The sequence below is a fragment of the Psammomys obesus genome, unplaced genomic scaffold, assembly GCF_907164565.1.
Source record: "Psammomys obesus unplaced genomic scaffold, mPsaObe1.curated_primary_1811, whole genome shotgun sequence".
Taxonomy (NCBI): domain Eukaryota; kingdom Metazoa; phylum Chordata; class Mammalia; order Rodentia; family Muridae; genus Psammomys; species Psammomys obesus.
This window is the reverse complement of record NW_026596088.1, coordinates 7,788,070-7,815,024: the sequence shown is the minus strand read 5'-3', so window position 1 is coordinate 7,815,024 and position 26,955 is coordinate 7,788,070. Positions and strand designations below refer to the sequence as shown.

General features: G+C 42.0%; 1 protein-coding gene across 2 annotated transcripts; it reads left to right on the top strand.

Annotated features, from left to right (window-relative positions):
- The first annotated feature begins 7,544 nt into the window (after positions 1 to 7,544).
- Lyrm1 (LYR motif containing 1) lies at positions 7,545 to 26,955 on the top strand. 2 transcript variants are annotated; one of them, XM_055627522.1, is made up of 4 exons: positions 7,545 to 7,686; positions 20,556 to 20,740; positions 24,678 to 24,770; positions 26,314 to 26,955. In XM_055627522.1, the coding sequence occupies exons 1-4, from the start codon at positions 7,596 to 7,598 to the stop codon at positions 26,428 to 26,430; spliced, it is 486 nt and encodes a 161-aa protein (XP_055483497.1). In that variant the 5' UTR covers positions 7,545 to 7,595; the 3' UTR covers positions 26,431 to 26,955. The 2 variants fall into 2 exon arrangements, with proteins under 2 accessions (XP_055483497.1, XP_055483496.1); XM_055627521.1 differs by having other exon boundaries at positions 7,545 to 7,692.

The window sequence follows — 26,955 nt, the reverse complement described above, 5'->3', positions numbered from 1 at the left end:
AAAAAAAAAAAAGATGGTTACATAAACACAAAATGGTTAATGGTTATTAACACAAAATTGCTTGGTCAAAAGGCATACTTGAACTTTCCTGTTCAGACTCTACAGCAGGCCACTGGGAAAACAACTATATATACTTTCAGCATTTTGCACAGCTATTATTACATCATGACCACTAGGTTATCTAAGACCTGAGAAGCAAGGCATGGTGATCCCATATAATCTCAACATCAGTCAGGAGGGAGAGAGAGATCTTGAGTTTGAGGCCAACCTGGGTACATATGAAGCCCCTGTCTCAGAAATCTGCAAGAATTCAGGATGCTAAAGTGTCCACTCCTACTTGAATGTAATTTGGTCCCTTCGGGAAACACTCTGGAGGAAACTCCAGCTTTCCCTATAAACATCCACAACCTCTGCTACACGAGGGTCTCTCACTACACTATCAAATCACTGCTTCAGATATACCACACTATGTAGGATTCTCAAAGAAAGAACCAAGAATCGGTATAATGATGCATGGGGGGGGGGGGACAGGGCAAAATGCACTTATTTCTATTACAAGCATACTACTGCCTCAGGAGAGTTCTTCAAACCTTGGCTTAAAAAGGGGGGGGGGGGTTTTGAGGGTCATGGTTGTGGCCAGGTGGTACATGCTCTTTAACTCCAGAACTAAGGAGGCAGAGGCAGGCAGATCGATGTTAGTTCCAGGCCAAACCAGGGCTACACCAGATATCTATAGTTTTGCAGGGGTCTGACTTTTTCTTGCTTCTTCCCAAATTAAATTAAGTAGAATTAACTGCTTTCAATGGTTAATGCTGTGACTACTAAAAAAGGGGGCAGATTTCTCCAACACACTATCTACTGGACTGACAGCTAGAAAGAGGGACAATGGCTACAAGATGCTACATAGTCCCTGAAAATGAAGCCCTGACCTCAGAGTGGTATTAGAGATCTGTCAATCATCAGAGCTGGTCTAGATCTAAAGGTCTCAGTGACAGCATTCTTTTCAGTTACTAGGTCCTGAGGTTGAATGCTTCTGCAAAATACAGCAGGATGGGGGAACGTGGAGATGCTTACCAAATGACGGTTACGTGGCTGTACAATCTAGGTTCCTGGGCTACCTCTCAGCCCCAAACCCAACAATTCAACTCACAACTCATTCCGACACAGCCAAATCTCTCATGTAGGCAGAAGTCATCCACATGTTTTAATGAATGGTGTTTAAATAAGGGTTCATTTGCATATATTTTGAAGACTGAACATTTTCCCCTCTTTTAGCATACCATAACTCAAAAAAAAAAAAAAATCAGTTTACATCACTTTTTGGTGTTATTCTCAAGTCAAATCTCCTTTTTGGCCCCCAAAGAAATACAGCTTTCCATTGCCCAGAAAAACAGATACAAGAACTAGTGAAACTAGATTTGAACTAAAGGACACTAACTCAATCAGCCTGGTCTGTTGTGGAAAGAGTTAAGAACACTGTTCCAAAATTAGGAAGAACTGATCCTGGTACACTGGTATGAAAAACTGTGAACAGACACCAAGAGTAATTGTAAGTTATCAAGAGTTAGGGAAACAGGAGTTACCACATAATTACCATTGTTTCAATCTCAGTTACTACTTCTTCACCTCAAAACAACTGACAGCCAGTGTACAATTAACTCTCCTCACTACAGAACACTTATCAAGACACTGGTAAAATCAGATTAACTTTAAGGCAGGTAACGCAATGCAAAACAACCTACCCATAATTACAAAGGCAAGTGGCACCAGCTGGCTTTTAAGGTTTTCACCTTTCATTAGAATGTGCCCAAAATCTCCCAAACCTTAAGAAACAAACTGGACCCTTAGGTCAAAAGGTCAACTCAGCTCCAAGACTCCAAATTCACTTAGATTTAGATTTCCCAAACACAATTAGTGGTCAGTGTAGGGGTTAAGGGCTTCTCCTCATGTTCAAGCCCCACCTCTCCCCTGACCCATCTCAATTCCCTTTCAAAAGTTAGGCTCTGAACCAGCTAATGAAATGTCAGCCTAGATGGCATTTTTGTCCTTGAATTGTAATAAACCATTGAAAGGAAGAGAAATAGTGAACCACTTAACACCAAACAGAGCACTGTCTGTCCAGCAGTAGCACACAAAGTCAAGGCCAAGCTATTTAATCTGGGCCTGAACCACATATATGTATATGTATGTTATCAGTCTCTCATTTGCCACATCCTAAGAGTTCACATTAGTCATTTACTTGTAAACTAAAATCAGCTGTTTGCATCAAAATAACAAGCTGCATGCCTCCCTTACCCCAGGACAACACAGAAAGCTCTAGCCAAGTTAGTTCTGAAGAGCCACCTGCAGGTAGTATTAGAGTACTAGACCATAAACCAAACAAGAAGTCTGCCATCTCTGATTTATCTTTACCAAACACCAAAAGGTTCCATGTAGAGGAATTTTAATCCTACAACATGACTACTCTGGCTGGAATACAGACACGCCTTTAATCCCAGGAGACAGAGGCAAACAGTTAGAGAGGCCAGCCTCATATAGAGCAAGTTTCAAGTAAAGAAAAACTTCAGTCCAGGTATGGCGGTACACGCCTTTAGTCCCAGAACTCAGGAGACAGAGGCATGCAGATCTCAGACTTCTAGTCAGTGTTCTTCAGGCAGTTTGGTTGAAAGTGAGGTGTGAGGCAACGAAGTGGAGTTGTGTTTGTGGCAGTTCAGTTCACAGAATTCAAAGGCAGTTTTTACCGGGAGAGTTTTATGAAGAGAGGTTGAAGACAGAACAAGTCAGAGAATGAGAAGGAGCCAGAAGATTAGAAAAGATTGCTAGAGTTATAGTTAGTTTGAGGCGCAGCAATTCAATCAGAGGCCAAGAGAGAAGTCAGGTTGAATCAGTCAGCTAGGAGAGGAGTTTGAGCCAGAACCGCTGAGTTGAACCAGCCAGAGTTTAGAAAGACCTAGAAAGAGTGAGCTTATGTAAAAGTGCTTTTTATTCACCTTCTTTAATTGTCTCAGAGGCTTACTGCCTCCTTCTAACCTAGGCCTAGTCCTGGAAGCTTCTAACCTCTGCACAATCTAACCTAGGCCTAAAATGTTTTCAGTCTCAAAGACTTAATGCTTAGTAAGTTCACCCTTTCTTGTTCTTTCTGAGCTGGGCTGGCTGGTTCAATTCAGATATTCTGGCTCAAACTCCTATCCCAGCTGACTTATTCAGTCTGGCTTTTCTCTTAGCCTCTGAATTATTCTGCTTGGTCTCAAACTATCCCCAGCAATCTGCTCTAATATTCTGGCTCATTCTCATTCTCTGGGCTTGTTCTGTCTTCATGTGCATTCTTTCTCTGAAACCCACCTCTTTATTACTGTCCTGGTAAAATTCTGCCTTTTCTCACCCAGCATTGCCCCTTAAGTAGCTTCCCTTTACTCTCTCTTTTCCTGAGAGTTGGGCATGTCCTATTCTGTTAAATCTTCTCTGATTTGTCACCTTTTCTGCCACTCAATTAGACATCACTTCCAAACAGGGGCATTTCCTTTTACAAAGTGACTTTTTACCTTCATTGCTTGGGATTAAAGGCGTGTACCACCACACCTGGACCTAAGCTCTTCTTTACCTGAAACCTACTTGCCTCTGTCTCATGAATTAAAGGCGTATTTGTATTCCAGCTGAATCACACAGACCTAGAAGATCTTTGGATGTGATCTCTTGCCAGAATAGCCATGTTCTGAATTAAAATTCCTCTACAGCTTATTCAGCAGTAAGTTTTAGAGGCTGAAACATTCTAGACCTAGATTAGATCATACAGAGGCTAGAAGCTTCCAGGACTAGGTCTAGGTTAGCAGATGAAGGCCTCCAAGATGACAATTAAATCAAGGTGAATAAAAGTTACTTTTAGAGTTTAAGACTGGATTTTCTACAAACAGTCAAAGCAACATTTATGTTTCTCAACTGCAAAGCTCCAAAGACTGATTCACTCAAATACTCGTCAGAGTTGAGAAGAAAAAAAAATTATATATTTAATAATACATATTTTATATAACTTATTTAATAAATTATATAAATAAATATTTATATATAATTTTATATATAATTTTTCCCCATTTTAGCCCACTGTGATGCAGTTCATGAAGGCCAAACCAAAGTAAGGTCTTGGTAAGCCTCTCAGGTCTGTCTAAGATAAGGTTAAACTGGAGATGAATGCCCCTAATTGCAGGCAAAAGCCAGTTACACCTCTGAGTTACATGCCAGTCCAAAGATGGTGACACAGTACAAATGGGCCCACAAGAGTTCTTATCTAATGTGATCCACGGAGTGAACGTTTAGTACCGACCTGCCTCTCAGTGGAATATCATTACTCACCGGGAGGCCAAGGCAAGAACAGAACTATTGCAACACAAATGCTGCCTCCCCACAACAACAACAACAACAAAACAAAAAACAAACAAAAACAGAAACTTAGATCTGGATGGTTACTTGTAGATCAACATATTATTACATCGTATTAACACATACCAATCCTTCAACCTTAAGTTCACACAGAGACGTAAGATGTAAATGCTAGCATACATTCAGAGTACTTATTATGCAATTTTCAATAGCAGCATGTACAAAGAAATATTTTATGGGAACAGGTGTGCCCTCAATTGAACATCCTGCTGATTTCTAAACACAAAGCCCAAGTGGCCATTGCTGCTCCTCCTCTACTACTGTCAGCTGGGTGAGCTGCTTTTGCTTCTAATTATAATACTCCAGTAGAACCTGCAAAAACAATGATAAAAGCTCTAGGACAGATAGTCCAATAGAACCTGCAAAAACAATGGTAAAAGCTCCAGGAACGCCAATAGAATTAGCCAAAAAGGATTTTCTATTTCTTCCTCCTCCTTACTCATATTTTGTGTACCTAATATGAGCCCAACTCCACTTTTCTGACCCTATTTCATCCAACCTTTTACACACTAACTTACACCCTACCCCCCTTTCTTCTTCCCAGTCCCTAGAACTTGCCAAGTTCATTCCAGTGAGTTTCTGCACAAGCCACTCCCTAAACCTCCAAGACTCCTCCCTTCATCCTTGCATGGCTAGCTCCTTTCCATTTACATTTAAAGTTCAGTTTGTGTCACCTCAGGAAGGTCTCCCTTCACTGCCTTCCAGTCACACTTTCTATTCCATCATTCATTTTTATCAGATTTACTTATTTATCATCTCTGTCCTTACCTCCCATTCTGATGAACTCTTTGAGAGGGGACCTTTTTGCTTGTGTTCACCTTTGTACACTCACTGTCTAAAAACTGGCTAGTACTTTATGGGATGAAGGAATTTTTGAACTTTTCATTCAGTGGCAGATTAGGTTCTAAATGAATTAAAGTGAGACTAGCTAGCAGTAATTTTTTTTTGTTATATTTCTGTAAGCCATCTAAACACCATTACTTGTACAATCAAGGCATTAATTATTCTGTTGTATCAGGCCTGCAAGCCCAGATAAATGTGATGGCACTCTCTTCCCAGCATCAGAACATCTGCTATGATAATCCTAGTGATACTGAAAATGAAATACCATTAAAAAGCAAAATGTATCCACTTTCTAGCCAAAAGACCCCTAAAATCTAGCACTATTTCTTAAAGCATAAAGTTTCTTAAAAGACAGCTCCATAATCAATGCAGGATTGTTTTTTTTTTTTTTAAATCAACACCAAAGCAAGAATCATTAACACTTCACTCTGAAATCGCTAGAAGAGGCACTACTTACTCAGTGGGTTTTTTTGTTTGTTTTAAACAATATGAGGGAGCTCTTTCCGATTAATCGTTCTATCTTTAGACATTCCCATGCCCATTATGAATATGTACTCTGCTAAAAGCATAACAACTTATCACACTGCCTCTTGAAAGACCACCTATACACAAAGCATCCTCTAAAAATCAGCCAAGCTGACACACAAATCAAGAAAGAGAAAAGAGCCATTGTCCAATTGTAGAAACAACAACAACAAAAAAGTAATATGGGATTTTCTGTTCTCAGAAGTGCATCATGAAGTGTGGGTGGAGAGAAACAGAAATCCAGAATTAGCTTAACATCAAATCATTTTTGGAAAGAGTTGACAACACAAAAATTCCTTACACATAAAGTATTTCGAGAGAGAGACCTTGATTCCTGGGCTGTGATGCCATTTCTGATTCCTTGCAAGAGCTCTGGAATTCCAGTATTCATAAAAGAAAATGTTCATTATAATCAGGAGCCAGGCAGCGTTGGGAGGTGCTCCCCGGCGTGACACAGACCATAACTGAAGTACTACAAAGCTTGCAGTTAGGAGCCGGGATAGAGGCTCAACACAAAATCCAGAAGAGGTACCCAAGGTACTAAGTGCCACAAAGGGAAGAGGGTGACCACGACTGCCACTGAACCGCAGAGAATTAAAGTAGGAACAGGGGAGTGTATGGGGGAAGATAAGAGGTGGGGATGGAAAAAACAATACATTTGTCACCCCGTCCCACTTCCTAAACAGGATACAGGCAAAGCCTCCAGCCCCATTACCTCAGGCACTGATGGTTATCGTTTGTAGGAAAGGTGCACAGAACAGCCTTCAGGTCTGAGCCCCTTAATTCCAGGGCTGTTAACGATTACAGAGAAGGATGGGGGTGGGGAGAAAAATCAGGGAGGGAGCTGGAGATTCACCCACCACCTCCCCCTTGGGCTCCTACCTCAGGGCTCTTACCCAAGACTTTCAGCTCAGAGGCTGCAGTCCCTCCTACGGCCCCAGGTCCCCAGGCCCGGGATTGAGGGGTGCTGGCGGTGGACAGGCAGGGACAGTAGGTAAGTTTTCTGAGCCTTGCGCTTGACACGCCACAGGCTCCCCCTCAGCGCTTCTCCTTCCAGAGGGACCAGTCCAGACAAGGCGCTGATTTGCACTCCTCCCTTCCCACCACCACCCCCTTTCTCGAAGGAACCGAACCCCCGCCCCTTCATCTCTCAATGCTCCCCCCTTTTCCTCAACTCCCCCCCCCTCCAAACTCACAGCTGCTCCAGAGGTTCCTCCAGTCAAACCCTTTCTGGAAACGACGGCGGCCCGGCGGGTCCAAACCACCTACCATCCCCGCTTGCGTTTCAAGGCTTCCTACCCCGCCGCCGCCGCCTTTTCTGCCACCGCGGCCGCCGCCTCCTCCTCATCTGCGGCCCACCGGCGGCGGCCGCCCCGAAGCCCCGCCCCCTCCATCGCCTCCTGCATCATCACTTCCGGTAACCCCGCCGGCCGCTGGCTCCAGGAGGGAGAGAATGGGAGAGGGGCGGGGACGGGAACGAGGAGGGTGACGTCACGGCGTACGCGAGGACGTCCGAAGCTGTCTCCAAGTAAGGGCAAGATGGGGAGAGGCGGAGGGTGGGCTTGGAGGAGCTGGGCTAGGCCATTTTCTTACTGGAAATGGGGGAAGGGGGTAACGAAAGGGTAAAAGCGAAAGCAAGAGGAGAGGGAGGTTAGCCGTGTTGTTGAGTGGGGCGGGGAGTAGGCTAGAGCTAGAAGTCTGAGGAGGTTTGAGACGACCTCTGACCTGGGCCTCATGCTCCCACAGCGGTCCGCTCGGTGGTTTGGCCCGACCTGGCCTACCGGACCTGCTGGATGGATCCTGGCGTGGCCAAGGCTCGGCCGAGCTCCTGGCACCGCCTCCCAGCTGTCTCCCGTAGGTGGGGGAAGGCAGGACTGACGCCCAGTGAGTGTAAGGATGGAGACGCCGACTCCAGTCGCGGGGCACTGGGGAAAGGGGTTGGCTTCCTTGGGGCAGGGATGAGGTGCCGGTGTGGGGTTGCTAGGAGATGCGCCTGTGTGACCCCAGCCTCGTGAGGGCGGCTTGGTGTCAACGCTGCTGCTGGCCTCGGGAGATCTGCCCAAGGGAAGTGGCACGTGGGCGAGGTCTGGCTTGGGACCCTTCAGACTTTTAGAATATAAATGGAAGGCGATGGGGCCAGTTCTAGGAGGCTGCAGAGATGCCTGCCTTTAGAAGGGCCACCCAAAGGAACCCGGATGTAAGAATCAGACTTCAGGTGACAAGGAAGGCTAGTTTCATTACCAAGCTGGGCACATGGCAAAAAGAAGGAAGCCTTCTTCCTGAACTTTTCGTTAATAAACAGATGACTGCAGAAGATAGCAGGTGCCCCAAACTGGATGGAGTGGTGAGAAGGCCTCTCTAGGGTTTAAGAGCAAAAGAGAATGGGAGAAGGAAGAAACTTTCTAGGCGGAGAAAACTGCCAAAGGGATAACGCTTATAAAACAAAAGGCAGAAGAGACTGGAGGCTTTCTTGGAGTTGCAGAAATAGCAATGGTTTGGCCTTCGTATTACTTCTTGAAGTGTAGTAAGTGACCAGACCTTATTTACATTTTTTCAAAAATGCTGCTGGATAGAGAAGGTAAAGGACTGCTCCTAAGGCCATGGGAGAGTTGAAAAAATACGGAAATAAGGGGATTGATTCATAATATATTTGGGAGCTTAAGCATAATGGACTGACCGCTGAATTGGATATGAAATGTGTGGGAGAGGGTGGAACCAAAGATGCCTCCCTTGAGAAAACAGTTTGAGAAGGAATATCATAAGCTCTCTTGAACATATGCCAACAGTCATTTTTACAGCCCGAATGAAGATGGCCAGAAATGAGGTAGACAAGTTGGAAGAAAGTCATGGGTGGAGATGATAACTGTAGTGTATATTCCTAGACCTTGAAACAGGTAGTAGATGAGGAAAGTTCCCAAATTCCTTAGGTCCCCTCACATTTAGAAACCACCCAGCAGGGTAGTAGCCAATAGGAAGCTCAACAAGACTAACTCCTCAAAAATGAGCCCTACAATCACAATGAGAGAGAGCCATTCCTTGAAAGCTGGCTCCAACCTCTTCTTGACCCCTCTGCTATCAGTGCTCTTGACCTTGCACAGAAGTCATCTATGCATTACCTGGTTTCTTGATAAATATTGGTTAATATGTTTGCCTTCCCAAAGGACTGTTTGTTTTGTTTTGTTATTTTGTTTGTATGTTGTTTTCTCTGTGTAGTCCTGATTGTATATCAGGCTGGCCTCAAACTCACGAGATCCAGTGCCTCTGCCTCCAGTGCTGAGATTAAAGGTGTGCACCAGCCACCCCTGCCTCAGCCTTGTCATTCTTACAAAGTGAGTTTTGTCCATACTGCTGCAGCTGCCGCTACCATTACAGTGAATCTCAATGCAAAGGGTATCAGAAAGCCTGGGTTTTGTTCCTGGATCTGCCACTGATAGAGTGGCCTTGGAAAAAGGCCCTATTCTTCGAGCTGATAGGGTTGGCCTAGATTAAAAGTTGCAAGCTGGCAAGACAGATAATGCCTACAAGCATATTGTTCTGCCCACAACATGATTTAAATTCTTCTTTTTAAAAATCTGCTTGCCAGCTTTTAAAAACTGAACCATCAGAATTCAGATTTTTTGGCTCCATTTGGAAAATCGGACAGTCTGACAACACCAGTATGAGGTTCCTAGAATCCCTATTTAGCTAAAGCTGAAGAGTTGCTTGCCCTTTTTGGCTTCTGCGACAAGTCATGACAAAAGCATCTCTCCTCACGCCCACTCCTAAGCTGACATTTGATTTGTAATTGACCTGAGAACCATGCTGTCCATCTGTGCTAGTAGTCACATGTGACTCAATAACAGTTCCCTAGACACAGATTCCAGATGTTCAGTAGCTGCATGTGGCTGCAGGGGATGTCTGCCCTGTTGGGTAGAGGAACAGAAGAGTTCTACTGTAGACAGTTCTTTTGTTCATCGTTGGATTGAAGCATTGAAAGAATTTAAGGACTCCGAGTGGCAGTCATTCCTCACAAGTAAAGCCAGATAGTCGAGCAAAAGGGACTGTTGGGCCCAACTATATAAAGTTGTTCATTTGGTAACTAGAGGTTTTTCAGAAAATGTTCTGAAAACATGGTCTCTGATGCAGGATGCTGTGTCTGGATGTAGAGTCAGAAATTCTCAGTTGTGTCCAGTGTTGTCACCAGAGGCTTTTTATTTGTTTTGATTTTTCAGGACAGGGTTTTTCAGTGTAGCCTTGGCTGTCCTAGAATTGCTCTGTAGAAGGCTGGCCTGGAACTAGGAAGGCTGGGATTAAAGGTGTAGTGGTATGTCACAGCCAGCACCCACCAAAGGCATTTTGCAATTTTCTAATCCAGTTTCTTAGAAGAATGTCATAAAGCAGGGCTTTAAATTAGCATTTGGACTTTCTATAAGGGTGGAAGGTCCTGTCTGACAGTCTCCACACTGCCTTGTTCCCAGCTCTTCCCAAGTATCTCTCACAGCTGAGTTTGGATAACTGGTTTTGAACACCTCTGGCTAACTCGTTCCTTTGTTTCTTAAAATATGCTGGCATGTGCCTATAAACCCAGCATTTAGGATGCTGAAGCAAGAGAATCATCAAGAGGGCAGGCCTGTTTACCATCAAGAGTTCCAGTCTAGTCAGGGTTCTAGAATAAAACCTTGTCTCAGTAAACAACATTCTGGTGAGGAATAACATACCCATTTATTTTGAATTGAGGAACTATAAATTGACTTCCACTTAGAATTTCTGTCTTGAATAAGTTGACTGTTTGACTGATATACCTCCTCTTAATTTTGGCTCAGTCTCCTGTATGCATATAATCTTGATGTGTGCTCATTTGCTGTCATGATACACTGATGGCTCCCAACATAAAAATTATTTCAACTTTTCAGTGATGTGAAAATGATACATTCTCTAGAAGCTGTACTTTGAATTTTAATCTTTTCCTAAGCTGGGAATAGTTGTAATGTTGGTCAGCAGCCGCCAAGCTCACTCCCAGTCAGCCATGAGGTTGAAGAACCAAGACTTGTGCTCTCTCGCTTGGTGGGTATACTAGTATATAATATACCTTTAATCCCAGAGGCAGAAGGATTTCTGTGAGTTTTATTAGAAGTTCCAGTACAGCCAGAGCTACCTAGTGAGACCCTGTCCCAACAGAACCAAGACTTTGGGGTACGGTGGTGGTAGGCTGTGACACTGAATAGATTAGCTATGTTAAATACACTTTCCATATAAGATGTCTTTAGTTTAGGAGACTATCAGGACCTAGCACTATCTGCAAGTCGAGGAACATCTGTCTTTAGGATGAATGTTTGTCTCCTGTTGCTCTGCTTTGGATAATTACTTTAGAAATCTTTCTGGTGTTGGTATTTTGGATTTCCTCTTCATCCTACTGACTTCCCATGTTTCATAGTCTAACCTAAATTCATTTTCCCTTTGATAAAAGTATCCTTTACCTCTTTCCCTGGTATGGTATATCTCTGATTTTTTTTTTTTTTTTTGCATAAAAAATGCTGTTTCATAAATCATTGTGGTATGAAGTTCATTAAATGTGCATGTCCTGAGAATTGCACAAATGTGTGGTATTACTTCCCTCTTCAGATTCTAATAACTAAAAGCTAAATCTAGGACAGGAAACAGTCCATTGTGTGTGTGTGTGTGTGTGTGGAAGGAAGCTAGGAGACTAGGGACCTGTGGGGTACAGTTTCACTTGAAGATTGTTCAGTTGTTCTGACAAGAAAATCATTCAGTATATTCAGTGTACCAGCCAGTGTCTGACAAAAAGCAGGGACTACAATAGCTCTAGGAGAAAAGAGCACCAATGGTAAAAAGTTAGAAAGAGATAAAGGAAGAGACATAGGAAGGAAAGCTTAGTCGTGCCTTCAGTGTTGGCACCTGTGTTACATTTCCAGTAAGAAGCAGGCATTGTGGTCTGAAGATAAGCAGTGTCTCCAGCAGGGTTATTTACTCATACCGAAGAACAATAGCCCTTTACTATACGGGGATTATTAATGATCAGCGGGAAATAGCTTTAGGAAAATCCATTACGACCACAAAGCAGCAAACTCACTAACAGGCTACACACTTTTCCATTCTCTGCAGACAAAGCTTACCATAGGTAAAAGGCCTCACTATTCTCATTTCCTTCTATTCAGGTAACTTGTACCTTTACTTTCTAGTGCTAAATATTTTAATGGAATATCATGAATAAAACTTAAAACTCCAAGAAATGTTCTGTAGTTACATATTACATTTAAGAACCTTGAGGCACAAGTAAAGCTTGGCAGTACAAACCTATAATCCCAGCTTTTCTTGAGGATCAAAAGTTCAAGGCCCTTCTTGGGTTATGCAGCAAGTTCAAAGCCACTTTGAGCAACATGGTGAGACCTATCACAAAATGAAAAGTAAAAGGACAACTGGGAGGGTATAGTTCAGAGGTGTGTGCCTTGCATATACAATACCTAGTGCTGCCAAAGAAGAAACTTTTTTGCACTCTAAGAAACTGAGGCACAGGCTGAGCCCAGTGAACGTGGATTCGGGCATTATCAAAAGAATCTCAGGGTTGGGAATGTTAGCACACACCTTTGATCCCAGCACTTAGAAGGCAGGCAGAGGCAAAGGCTCTCTGAATTTGAGGCCAGCCTGGTCTATATAGCAAGTTCTGGAACAGCCAGAGCCACATAATAGAGAGATCTTGTATCAAACAAAACAAAATAAACAAACAAAAACACCAGTATTTCTGTTCCCAAGATGACAAATGCTTTAAACCACAGTTTTCTGGGTTGGTTTTAAAATCAGATCTTTGGATACAATGTGCCTTAGTCTCCAAAATGATTAATTTTCAAGAGAAAAAAACAAGCCATAAAATCAACAGTTTTCAGTTTTCACTGATTCTAAGCTTCCCAGAAATAGGGTCTTTCAGGCTAGTGAACAAACCATGACTGGCCTTAAAAGAAGTAAGGGTTGTATCATTGGTGTGAGTCTTAGAGCTCTCCTTTGAGGTTCTAGAGTGAGTGGTTAAGGCGGTGTACTTAAGAGCTCTCTTTTAAATCATAAGCCTCCCCTAAACAGCACGGAATTGGTTCCAGTGCCCTGAAATCTTTTGTTAAAGTTCACTCAATTAGCTCAGTGGTGGTGGCACACTCCTTTAATCCCAGCACTTGGGAGGCGGAGGCAGAGGCAGGCTTGGTCTAAAGAGTGAGTTCTAGGACAGACAGGACTACACAGAGATACCCTGTCTCAAAAAAAACAAAAATTTACTTATTTGTATGTGACAGGGTGGGTGTATGCATACGTAGCACATGTGGACTTTGGGAGACAACTTTGTGGAGTCAGTTCCAGGGATCAAACTTGGGTTGTCAGGCTTGTACAGCAAGTGCTTTTACCTGCTGATCCATCTTAGTGGCCCACCTCTTGGACATTAATTAATTGGGAATTCTGCTCCAAATGTTATGGTGTATATATCAGGATGAAAATGAATATCACTGATGACCATTTTGTGTGTATAAATTTATTTTTCTGTGTTTCTCATGTCCCAAGTGTGTACCCGGCCCAGAAGTATAAGGAATGAGATTCCCATCTGGTCCTCTTGCCTTTACCACCTCTCCTGATAAATTCACAAACAATGAAAGAAGAAAGGTCCAGTTAAATAGAAAATTAGCCAGCAAGATAGATCAATGTCTAAAGGTTCCTGCCACCAAACCTGGCAACCATAGTTCCACCCCTAGGATATACATGGCAGGAAAGACCTCTTCCCACAAGTTGCCCTCTGACCTCCAGTAGCACACATTGGCAGGCATGTGTCCCCAGACATGCATCCATATGTACACACTCAATAAATAAAATCAACCTTTAAATGTTAAAGGAAAGTAGAATATGATAGAGAGGGGTAAGGTAGAGATGCTAGGGTTGAACACAAGGACACTGCCTGGGTCCCTGCATTAGAAAGGTGTACTGATAGGAGGCTAAGGGATAGGCAGAAAAAGCAACAGGTGGGCAAAGGATATTCTGGTTATATGATTTGGGGGCTTCACAAGACAAGAAGGGGTGCCATTTCTAAAGTAGAGAAACAGGACTGATTTCATCTGGGTGAACTTCATAGCTTTCCCAACCCCACTCCAAATCATGGAGTACCTGAGAGGGAAATTTTGACTATAGTGAGCTGTGATGAGAGGAAAAATCAAATTCTAGTGTCAGGTCTTTCTTAATGGAATAGAGTGGATTTTTCCTTTCTGTCCCTTCCTTTTGTACTGCAGAAGTCTTTATTCAAGAGAAAGCAAAGCCTCAGAGAGTTCAGCAGCTGGAATTTTGACATTCTTGAGACTGGAGTCATACTTCTATAAACTTCATCTGTGGAAAGGGAATTGTCTTTTAAATTCCTAAATGGGACTAGAAAGATGGCTCAGGGGTTAAAAGCAGAGGACCTAGTATCACAGCCATCTGTAACTCCATTTCTGGGGATCCAGTTCCTCTTCAGACCTCCTCCAGCTCATGCACTCACATTGTGCACATACATATGCTCAGGTGCACACACACATACACTTTTTTTTTTTTTTTTTTTTTTTTTTTTTTTTTTTTTTTTTTTTTTTTGCTGTTATTTTGTTTTGTTATCCAAGACAGGGTTTCTCTGTATAAGAAAGCTCTGGCTGTCCTGGACTCATATTGTAGACCAGGCTGGCCTTGAACTTATAGAAATCTGCCTTCCTCTGCTGGTATCAAAGGCATGTACTGCCACCACCCAACAATATTTTTGAAGCTCTGAAATGTTCATGCTGCAGTGAGCTTTCTAAAAATGGTAGGAAAGTTCTCCAAAGGTAAGAAAAACAGTGTGGTTGATGAGGCTCCAAATGCTAGCAATCTGTCTGCTGGCCTCCTGTAAAACTAGATTGGGACATACCCAGGGCCTAGGCATGTTTGACATGCCTAGTTTGTTTCTGGAGCCTCTCCAGGTCTTTTCTCTGTACTTCAGTCCTTCATAGCCAATGGCGAGCTGAGTGCATGTTTTCAGGGGCCTTGCTTTATCTTTGTTTCTTGATTGATCGCTGCCCATTAGGAGTCCCCATTATTGGCTCCAAAATATAAACAGGAAAGCTTGTGGTCAGACAGGAAATAATCACTCAACTTTTGAGGCTCTTCATCCTGACTCTCCATCAGGTGACATCAGGCAAATCTCCCATTTCATCCTCTGTAAGAGTGATGGAATCATAAGTAGTGATACAGTTTGATTCCAGCACATCTTCAACAATGGAAAGCAGACCATGTTGTGCCCCCTTGCTTCACATTTGCTGGTGTCTTCCTATTGTCTTTGAATGCAAACTTCTTCACAGGCCTATTCTGCCATCAGTGCTGGATTGTGTTGACCTGTGGCCTCCCTGACAGGTCCTCATGTGCATTTACACTTAACCTTGCTCTAGGCCTGCCCCAGAGCTTTGCTCCTGCTGCCCCTTCCCTATACCACCCTCCCCTTCACTTCCCCTTATTAGTCTCCATGCCATTCTGAGCTCCAGTCAAATAGCTACCAGCAAGCTGGGCTCTGACTCCAGAAGGTAGGATTTGAATACTGGCCCTGCCTATTTCTAGCTGTGTGACTTTGGACACACTTCTTAATCTCTCTCTCTCCATCAGGTTCCTCTGTAAAATGAGAATAGAAGTAACCTCTGCCTACAGAATTGCCGAGATGTTTTCAGAGATAAATGTAAAGTACCTGGGAGAGAGAGTGAAGCCCATGGTAAATGCAAAGCAAATGTACCTGGTTTTTTTGTTGTTGTTGTTTTGTTTTTTTCTGTAATGAATAGGACAAAGTTTCTGCTCTCCAGGAATTAGGCAGGAAAATCAAGGATAAAACTGCAAAAGAGATCAATAGGTGGCATGTGCTAGGCCCCAGGGAGAGAGTGCCCTGGGAAGATTTAGTAGTGAATAGGTATTTCTCATATGAGGAGAAATGACCAGTAGAAAGAGGTATTCAGCATGGAAGGGTCAGCCAAGACAAGCATAGGCCTGACAGTGTGACAGGGTCTTGCTATGTATTTTTGGCTGAGGTGGTACTCACTTTGTAGCCCAGGCTGGCCCCAGACTTGTGGCAGTCCCTCTTCAGCCTTCTGAGTGTCAGGATTACAGGTATGAGTAGCATACCCTACCTAGAATTTTTCTGAATATATTTATTCATAGCCAACCCTACATCACACAAAAATCTATATCATAGGTTTGATGGGTCATTCCAGTATACATTAAAGTAATAACAACTAATAAATGTGAGTATCATATATCTAAAATCACCTCCACAATCAAATTTTGAGATGTCTGCATTAGGGACCTCTCCCTAATGCAGCTGAGGACCAGAGGCCAAATCACACTAGCAGCGAAATGTGCCAGACTTTTATAAAATATGCACTCAATAACAAACAAATTTCATTTTAGTACTCTGCAATATAGGCAGTACAGCTTTTAAAAAGAAGCCACCTTCCAGTCACAATTCCTTCCAACCATACTTATATTTTCTTTCTAAATCCTGGAATTTGGAAGTTAAAGGTATAAACAGGAATAAATACATCAAGTAGTGTTGAACCAGACTAAATGTCATAGAACTTTGGAGAAATTCTTTAAGTATAGGTTGCATGACCATTTTAAGGTTCTGATGTCTAAACAGTGGCTATTCCTTACATTGCCTAAGGGGAACATCCAGCAGATCTCACTACTATATCAGATCAACCCTTGACCAACTGTAAATAAGGATAAAGGCTTCCTGCATTCGTCCTGAGAAGAATGTTGGTTTAAAGCCATTAAATTCTTGAGTTAGAAAACCTTCATGAAACAGCAACTTTAGTAAATAAGTTGCTTTCTAGAAAAGACCAAGGAGAAAGATACAAAAAGAAAAGCACTTTTAAATTTTTTTATGATTTTTTTTTATAATTCAGTTTGCAAATCTCAAGCTTTTTGTAGCATCAGATATTCTCATGTTTTCAGAAAACATTTGTTGAATTCCTAGTATATAACCTTTCTAGGTGCTGAGATTTCAGCAGTAAATAAGACAGATGTAGTAACTGGCCCCATAAAGATTAGAGTCTGTTGAAGGAAAATAGACATTAATAAACCAGAACTTAAGTGATGGGTCCTATAAAGAACAGCTATCAAGATTCAGTTGATTCCTAACGCAGTGTGAGTGTTTAAGGAGAGCTTAGGGAGTGTGAAGGGTTTTCTGAGATGTGCATGTTTCATGAGAGGCTAAAGGATGAATAGAGAGGTGGTCAAGTTAAAAAGAGATTAGGTTAATGTGGTGCATCTGCATCTTTAATCTCAGCACATAGGAAAAGAGGTGGATCTATGTGAGTTTGCTGCCAGCCTATTCTACCTTGTTGTCTTGGTATTTTCTCTCAGGAGCTGTATAGTGAGATCTTGTCTTACAAAAAATAAAGATTAGCGAAGAGGGAACAATATGGGTATGCACTCCAAAGTCAAGATCATAGTCCCCCCTGCCCCGGGCAAAGAACTGAAAGAAACCCAATAAGAAAACAAGTAAAGATGTGTTTTTTTCTCTCTTCTTGGCTTTTCTTCCAAGACTTAGAAATAATAGGATGTACCTGTTCATGTACTTGGTAGTGAAGACAGCTTTGACTTTTCTCTCTAGTAGTCTTTGCAAGTTGGATTTTTTGGGTCATCTGATGTTGGAGAATCATCCCCTATCTTCTTTTCTGGACTAGTTTTCAAAACACACACTAATTATAGTATTTTCAAAGTAGTCTTATTAAGTGTTGATTGTTAGCATTTGAGTAACCTAATTGCAGGTCTTGTGTGTCATGCTATGACTTATGATCAGAGTTCTTAGAGTAGTAGAAGAAAACGAATTAAAGTCAGGCCATGAGAAATTTGCTAGGTTTTTTTATATGCTTGACCTTCGCTTTCCTTTGCCAGTATCTGAAAGTCAAGGAAGTTTCATCTGTTAATGACAGGGAATTGAAGCAATCATTAGTTGATACTACTGCCCCTACAAGAACTGACTCACATATTTTCAGATGAAACCATGGAATTATAGGGAGAGCCAGAAACTCAAAAACCTCTTTCCTTACCAGGAAAAATATCCTCATCTCATCTAGGTTTGTCTCACCCACGATGTTCTCACTTGGCTTTTATAATGCCTTTAAGCATGGTTCCTGTGAAGCAACATAGATGGTGTTGTGTGTAAGTTTGACCCTTTAAGCCTTTAGATGGGGGAAGTGGTGCTTTCAAGCTTTTTATCAAATGGGCAAGCCTTAGTTCTCTCTGTATTGCTCACGAAAAGTTACCAGGGTCAGGGGTAAATAAGAGGGACAATCATCCACAAAGAAGGTGCTTGGGATTTTTATATCTGTATGTATATAGATAAATATATCCCTCCTGCTCTTACCATGTTTTAGCAGCTGGGAATATTATAAGGACCATCCTAAAGTATTCCAGCCCCAGGTAAGGAGTTGGAAATGGATTGTGTTCCTAAGTGGTTGCCTTTAGGCCTCCTTCCCAATCCCGACAAGCCTGTTTATGGCGGGGGGTGGGGGGGGAAGGACAACTCAGGACTCATGGACGTGTCCAAGCGCCTGACTCTGCTGCTTACTCATCAGATCTGTCTTTCCAGCTGGTCCTCTTGTCTAAGACAGCGTAGTAGTCATTATTCTAAATCTGACTAAGAACTTCAAGGACTTGTCTTCCCCCTCCCCCCCCCTTGGTATTTCCTCTCAAGTTCTTCAAATAGGCTGAAGTTTTACATAAGTTATAAAATATCCATCAACAGATTAGACCTCTGGGGATCTCTTGGCAGAGTGGAGTGACCTGCAGCAATGATGTCAAAATTAGAGCGCAGTATGACAATGTGAATGAGCCTTGCAAATTAATGAGAAAAAAAAAAAAAAAACAAACTTACAGAACCTATATGAAGTTCTAAGCTTGTAAAACTGTCTTGTATTATAATAAATGTAAAAGTTTCATGATGAGTGGTGGTACCTTCAACAAGAAGAGATGCCACTCATGATGATATGTACCTTTAATCTTAGCATCCTGGAAGCAGAGGGAGGCAATTCTTTATGATTTCAAGGCCAGCCCGTTTCAAAAAAGAAAAAAAAAAAAAAAAAGGATTGCTTTAGAAAGGGTCCAATGGGGGTATCAAGTATTTCTATAACTTGTTCTTCAAAGCTTATTGTATGTAGCTATCATGTTATTCTCTGTCTTTTTGTGTCTGAAATATTTTGTAAAAATAAAAGTAATAAAAATTTACAGAAAAGACATTGCTTGAAGTTGTATACTTAAGTCAGTTCTCATTTGACCATGTCCACTGGTGGTATTTCATAGAAAAAGCTCTTCAGTCATGAGAAAGATCTTCAGTTGTACCATTCTTATTGGTCAAGGAAGCAGTTTAGAAAAATGTTTTCTAAACTAAGAGAAATCACAACTTTACAGCCTCTGGGTAAAGCTGAACCTTGAGACTGATTCTGTTTGGCTTATATGGTAACCACAGTCTCAAAAATGGTAACTGTCACTTAAGATTTCATGTTATAAAGCATTAAATGTTGCTGTTTTTAAAATCATGTCCTACCTCAGCCTTCTGAGTGCTGAGATGACAGGCCTGTGCTACCATGCCTAGTCCTCTTAACTAGTCTTAAACTATCATAAAAGCAGCTGGGCACAGTGGCACACGCCTATGACCCCAGCACTCAGGAGGCAGAGGCAGGTGATCTTTGTGAGTTCGAGGCCAGCCTGGTGTACAAAGCCAAGGTTACGCAGAGAAACCCTGCCTCAAAACACAAATACTGCTTTACTTGGTTGGTAGCGATAGGTTCAGGAGTTAATAGGCCAGTCTGGTTTATATGAGACACCCCCCCCAAAAAAAAAAAAAAAAAAAAAAAAAAAAAAAAACAAGTTCTGGGCCAGCCAGTATCACATGGTGGAACCCCGTCCCGTCTCAACAAGACAAGCTAAAATATGCCTTCTAAGCATTCAGGTCTGTCATGTAAATTTATCAGCACAGAGACTGAAACCATCATTTCTGAGGTATTCTAGTCAGTCTGGTTTTAAAAAATAAAAAAGTAGACTTGTTCTTGTTTGTACAAGTGGGCTCATAGCAAACAGCAAACTAGACAACCCTCAGTTGCCTTCTCAATTGCCAGAGAAGGTCTGTAATCCTACCATTTAGGAGGCTGAGGCAGGATGGATCATGAGTTTGAAGCTGATGTGGGTTATATATGGCTTTCCGGGCTAGCCAGGACTAGCTTATAAGACTGTCTCAAAAATAAAGGAGATGATAGCCAGGCAGTGGTGGTGCCTTTAGTCCCAGCACTTGGGAGGCAGAGGCAGGTGGATCTCTGTGAGTCCAAGGCCAGCAGGGATTACAGAGTCTATTTCACGATAGCCAAGGCTACACAAAGGATCCCTCACTCAAAAAAACAAAATTAAGTAAATAAATAAATAACAGTAAGAGGATGGGAGAAGAGAGCAAAATTGATTTCTCATTGATGTTTCCTCTATGCCATTCTGGTAATGCTAGACACAGATCTGCTGAACAGGGGCAGTTATTTCTAGACTAATTAAAAGTCTTGATTCGAAAACTGTGTCTCAGAAGCAGGTGAATGACAGTGAGTTTGAGGCCAGCCTGGTGTACAAGTCCAGGACAGCCAAGGCTACACAGAGAAACCCTGTCTGGAAAAACCAACCAACCAAATAAACAACAACAACAACAAAAAAACCCTGTACATCTGCCTGGCTGCCTATTATCAAACTGCATTTCTATGTAGATTTTCCTCCAGCTACTCTGGTGGGTCTGAAGATGACAACACGGCAAGAAGTCCTGATCCTCTACCGAAGCATTTTCAGGCTTGCACGGAAATGGGAGGCAGCATCAGGGCAGATGGAAGACACCATTAAAGAAAAACAGTACATAAAAAATGAAGCCAGAACACTGTTCCGGAAAAACAAAAATGTAAGTAGGCCCCATCTGGAAATGGCAAGGAACAGAGAATCTTGTGGTATTTGTTTATTTATTTCTTACCTTAACTGAAGAAGACCCAACTCCCAGAGACAGAAAGGGCCCGGCCTGCTGCTTGGCTAGGCTTGCCAGTTTAGCCAATACTAGAAAGTCAAGCCCAGCCAGTTTCCCTCTTTTGGATCAGCCAGGTCTCAGTCCAGCCAGTAAGTGGCTCAGCATCTTCAGAAGACCCTATGAGCCAGGTGACAGAAGTCATGCCAGTGAGAGCTGATCCCAATACCCTGACAATCAGCCACACCCACAGGTGGGATGAAGTGAAATGCTTTTCCTCTATTCATAATGCAGTCAAAGCCTTCTGATTATAAACCCATTTTATAATGTTGAAAAAGATACAGGGCTCGTCCGGTAGGTTAGCTACAAACTCTCTGGCCTACAGAGTGGTACCACAGAAAACAGGGCTTCTACCAGCTGGCTTAATGGAACCGAACACCCAGCCCCCAGGCAGCCACTTCGAGGCATCCTGACAAACCATCCAGCACTGGCTGGCTTTCCCTTAAGAAAACTTCCTGGCACTAGGGATGGAAGGTGACTGACGGTACCTGGCTCCTCTTTGCCCACTTCTGCTTGTTGTCTTCCAACTTAGCTTTGCTGCCTTTCTCCCCTGTACTCTGTCCTGCCTGTTTTCTCTGTTCCAACCTCAAGTGAGGCCACTTTTGAATACCTAGACTTTTGGTTTTTTGAAATGAAGTCTGTTTAGCCCTGGCTATCCTGGAACCAGGCTGGTCCCCAACTCACATAGATCCCTCTGCCTCTACCTTCTGAGTGCTGGGATTAAAGGTGTGTACCACCATGCCTGGCCCCAGACTTTGTTTCTGACCACCCACCTGAAGAACCTAACCTCTACCTATCAGCCCTGAGCTCCAGCTACCCCCACCCCCACCCTCTTTTTTTCTTGTAGCTCCTATCACCTGCTGCCAGTCTAAAACTTTGTTCTTAGTCCGCATTAAAGTATCCTATCATGTGCCAAATACCAGACTACACTATATAAAAAGATTAAAAGATTTAAAATTAGACTCTAAATCAAGACAATGGCCACTAAAGGAACACTCATAATCTGAAGTTCTTCTAGGAATCCCCGAAGCCTTCATGCTTTATTGTTTTGTTTTTTTAATATATTTTTATTAAGCACTTTTTAAAAAAAGAAATGCAGGGGCTCTCTGTGTAGCCATGGATGTCCTGTGAGTCACAGAGAGCCACCAGCCAGCCTATTTTAAGTGATGGGATTGAACTTTTCAGAATTTACACAATGTATTTTTACAATATTCGCCCCTGAACTTCTCCCAGATTCACCCTATCTACCCCAGCTCGTGGCTTTTTTTTTTTTTTTTAATGAGCTACCTAGAGCAGTTTGTGCTTGGTGCTGCCCAGTGTACTCATGGGTGTGGAGCTTCCACCCAAGCATGTTGACGGCCCTTATAGAGAACTGACTCACGTCCCCCCAATAATTAGCTGTCAGTATTCCTTGGCTAGGGGTGGGGTCTTATGAGTGCCTCTCCCATCTTTGCTGAATGTTGACTGTCTTGATCTGTTGTGGGTCTTATTCAGGCATACATAGCTGCAGTGAATTCATGATTGCAACAGGCCTGTCATATCCAGAAGACCTTTTTTTTTTTTTTTTAAAACTCCGAACCCTCTTGTCTCTACCTCTGAGTGCTGAGATTATAGGCATGCAGCACCCGTCTGGCTTCCTCTGTGCCTTTTCTGTATTTTCATGTATCAGAGTTGTTCTGCTTAGATGGTATCTTAGATAGCTGGAGGCAGAGATATGACTCCACAGGTCTGGCCTGGTGCTGAGGATTCTGTGGCATATACCCAGCAAACCTGAGCAGGTGAACTTGTCTTAAGTGCTACTCAAGACTAGGTTTTCCATTTATTTCAGAATCATTCTTGAGCCTGGACCTGGATTGGTCAAGGATGGGACAGAGGGTAGTGGTGCATGTCACAAAATCATGCAGCAGCCTGTGAGGCTGAATGTGGAGAACTCTAGCCCGAGCTTGTTTAGATGTAGCTCCCTTAGCAATATCTTTGTCAGGGTTTTTTTTTTTTTTCACCACCACCCCAGTTCCTCATGTAGACATAAACAGTTTATTATAACCTGGCTTCACTAAGAGTTTGATAGCCCAAAGGTATCTTATTAATGGCTCTGAATCCCAACAGGCCAATGGCAATGTGAGACTCTAGCCCCAGTGTGGACAGCAGCACTGGAGCTCTGAGGCCACAGAGGTCAGGGAGTAGAGCCTCTGCCCTAAGGGACTTGGCTGAGTTCTCTGTGTTGCTGTTCCTGGAACTCCAAGCACCACCAGGGGACAAGAACTCCCTTGGAATTTCCAAAACACATGGGCCCAGACTTCACCTGGCATGTCATCTGAGGCTGATGCAATTCTGGCACTATTTTGAAGCACTTTCATAAATGCATAGAAGATCCATGTACTGATTGTTTTTTTTACATCCTCAGAATGAAAGTTTGTCTGCTTCCTGATTTGCCTTTCTGGGTTTTTGGTTTTGTGGCTCCCCCTCCCCCCGAATAAACATTTCACTCTTCTACTTAAAAATACATTATTATTACAATTTGACTGATCTTGAATTTCAAAACTCCTTTTTCCCCTTACTAATGAACAAGACAATTTATAGTTTAAAATATGAAGTAAACCATTCTCTAGTATTTTATTCTTGCTAAAAAGCCAGGTTCCTTTAGAGCAGTGGATCTCATCCTGTGGGTTGCTACCCCTTTGAGGGCATCAAATGACCCTTTCACAAGGGGTTTCCTAAGAACAAAGGAAAACACGGATGTTTATATTATGATTCATAACAATAACAAAATTAGGTAGAAGTAGCAATGAAAATAATGTTATGGTTGGGGGTCACCACAACATGAGGAACTGTATTAAAGGGTCACAGCCTTAGGAAGGTTGAGAACCACTGGCCTAGAGAGTCACTGCTGGGAGGATGTGAAGTAGCTCTCTCATTTGGCATGGGGGATGTAAGTTTGCAGACTGTTGATGGGGACATACATTGTTGTAAACTCTAGAAGGAAACGGGAATATTGTGAGAATTCTGCACACATGAACCTACATAGCCTCTTTGTCTTAGCATTCTCACTCTGAGAATTCATCTCACACTGATACATTGGCATATGAGCAAAAATAAATAAATAAATAAAATGTATAAAGATCTGTAGAATTGTTTGTAATGGCAAAAGACTGGAAATAACCAAAATGCTCATCAGGAGCAAAGTGGTTACATTATAATAAAGCTTTATGTTAAAGTTTTGATACTTTTCAGGAAGAGTGGCTCCTGATGTCTGAATACCAAAAGAGCTTCAAATTATATTAATTAAAAAGCAAAACTTATAAAGATATCTGTGTAAGAAAATTGAGGGCCAGTGAGATGGCTCACTGGGTAAAGGTATTTACCTCACAAGCTTGACAAAATGAATTCAATCGCTAGAACCCACAGAAAGACAGGAAAAAGTCAACTCTACAAAGTTGTCGTCTGATGTCACACATGCATACACATACCATGGTCCATGTTTCATGGTACACTCTCCTTATTATATAGACAAAATAGTACATAAAATGAGAAATATTTTTAAATTGCTAATTCTCTACATATGGATTTATTTATATTTATAGACTAACTTTATTTATTTATATTTATAGACTTAACTTTAGAGAGCTGCCTAAGAAGGTTAACTGAAAGATAAGAGAGACTTTTATTTACCACTATTGAGTTTCCTGGCTAGTGAGCTGAAAAGTTTTTTTTTTTCCCTGAAAAGTTTTTTTTTTCCCTGAAAAGTTTTAAGAAAGTTGGTACTATATTTTATACACTATTAGAAAGATACTAAATGCATCATTTATTTCCCCTTAAATAGCTCACAGACCCAGAGCTGATTAAACTATGTATACATGAATGCACAGCCAGAATTGAGATTGGACTGCATTACCAGATTCCTTATCCACGGCCAGTAAGTATGGTTCCAGTAAACAGGTGTTGGGCATTTGTCAACCCAATTATTTCTAAGAATGTATACCATGAGGACTAATATTTGCTGAGGAGCCGAGAGCCATTGTGGGAAGCATGTTGAAGTAAGTCATCCTTTCACGCCACCAGCCATCAAAACAAATCACTGTGTCGGTGAACATCTGGTCTCTTCTGGTGCAGCTTCCCACGCTGCACAAGGGGAAAGGGGAAGGGGAAACCAGCTCACACTTACAAAGCTTTTCTTTGGGCTGTCAACATTTTTTTAGTATAAAAGGCAAGCTTTTTAAATACTAAAAAGTAAAGTTCAAATATTAAAAGATTACAGAAAGTAGAGTGAAATTTTCCACCTTATGAAAGAGGCCACTGTAATTTAAAAATGACCAGTTTCCAACTTTTTAACTTGATATTGATACTTATCAATTCAGCTTTAATTATCTGATAATATTAGTTTTATACACACATGCATATATGTTCTTTCATACATGGAATTCTGAGTATACCGTTTTTATTACCTACTTATTTCCTCTCTTCTGAGCATCTTTGTATACAGCTCTACCTTAATCCTAAATGTTTGCATTGTATGTATAGCAAGAATGTGCCATCATTTTACCAAGTCAGGGTTCCTCAGAGAAATAGATCCAGTAGGAAGGAGATCAGAGTGGATCCATATGGATGGAAGGATGGATGGATGGATGGATGGATGGATGGATGGATGGATGGATGGATGGAGATAGACAGACTATACAGTTATTGGGGGGGGGGCAAAGACCCAGGAGAAAGCCAAGTGGCATAATTCAGTCTTAGTGCAAGGGACTGAGAATCAAGGGGGCTGTTGATAGCAATCTAGGGTAGAGGTGGGGAAAATGAGACATCTCAGCTCAAATACGGTGAGCAAGAAGCAGAAAAAGTGAATTCATCCTTTGCCTTTTTTTCTTATCAGTCCCCACTAGGTTGGAGGATGCCCCTCACAGAGAGGACAGTCTATTGAATCTACTAATTCATATACTGCTCTTATCTGGAAATAACCACACATACACCCAGAAATGATTCATTCTTAGTCAGATTTCCTCATAAAAGTAGCCATCACAGCCATAATTGTAAGCATCTTTCTACCTCAGTAGACATTTGAGTTGGCACCAATGGCCATCATGCACTGACATCTTTGTATGCAAGTAGCTTTTCTCTTCTTCCTTCTTTGGATGCCATTTTGCTGAATGGATCTATAGGTCTTTTCCTGTGTCCAGGCACAGTGGCATAGATGGGTACAAGCTCAACACCAGATTCTGGGATCAAATCCAATTCTACCACTTGGTGTGTCATCTTGAACAAGTCAGAATTCAGTTTCTCTGAGCTTCCTATTTTTCATATATAAAAATTATTCTTTAGGAGGTTATCATAAGGATAGATAAATGGATGCAGAAACATAAACATTGAGTCTGTGGTAGATTTAGCACTTAAAAACTATAAATCCTCAGTAAATATAAGCTGCACTAATTATGATTCTTCATGTCATTATTCTCACTCAGATTCATCTGCCTCCAATGAGTCTCATCCCACTACGAGGGCGGAGACTTCAAACCCAGGAGAAACTGAGAAAACTTTCCAAACCATTGTATCTGAAGTCTCATGATGAAGTTTCCTAACATGGAGGACAATTTCCTTTGAGAACAGCAAGCCTATTCAGTTTTGAATATAAACCAGGCAATATACCCTTTTTGATTAGAAGCAAAAACATGTCCTTCAAACTTACAAAATTGGTCCTCACCCTATGACATGTGGCTGCTAGCATCCCTAGGGTTTTTCAGGGTCTTGTTGCTACGTGAACTGATGACATTAACCCTAGAGGTCATGGACTTACATCTTCACTGAAGTCATCCTTGGGAACAGTCTAAGGCCTGTGGAGGAAGGCTGAAAGCAATTCCCGAGACTGCCTTTCAGCACACATCAACTGATGCAAACGGGTTAACTAGTTGCTACAAGTTCACATGCCTCCAGAACTATGCTGCTCCCAAAATACTTTCTAGGGATTTTTCCACAAGTTCTTTTCATTTGCTTGAAGTGGTTTCTGTATAGTCCTTTTTTGTTCTTTTTTTCTTTCTTTTTTTTTTGGTCTCCTGACTATTGTAATTTCCAGATATACTCCCTTAATAAAGAACAGCTTTGGATTG

Coding starts and splice junctions, on each gene's coding strand:
- Lyrm1 (XM_055627521.1), top strand. CDS start 7,596: ATGGATCCTGGCGTGGCCAAGGCTCGGCCGAGCTCCTGGCACCGCCTC. Junction 7,693..20,555: donor AGGACTGACGCCCAGTGAGT/GTAAGGATGGAG, acceptor ATTTCTATGTAG/ATTTTCCTCCAGCTACTCTG. Junction 20,741..24,677: donor TGTTCCGGAAAAACAAAAAT/GTAAGTAGGCCC, acceptor CCCCTTAAATAG/CTCACAGACCCAGAGCTGAT.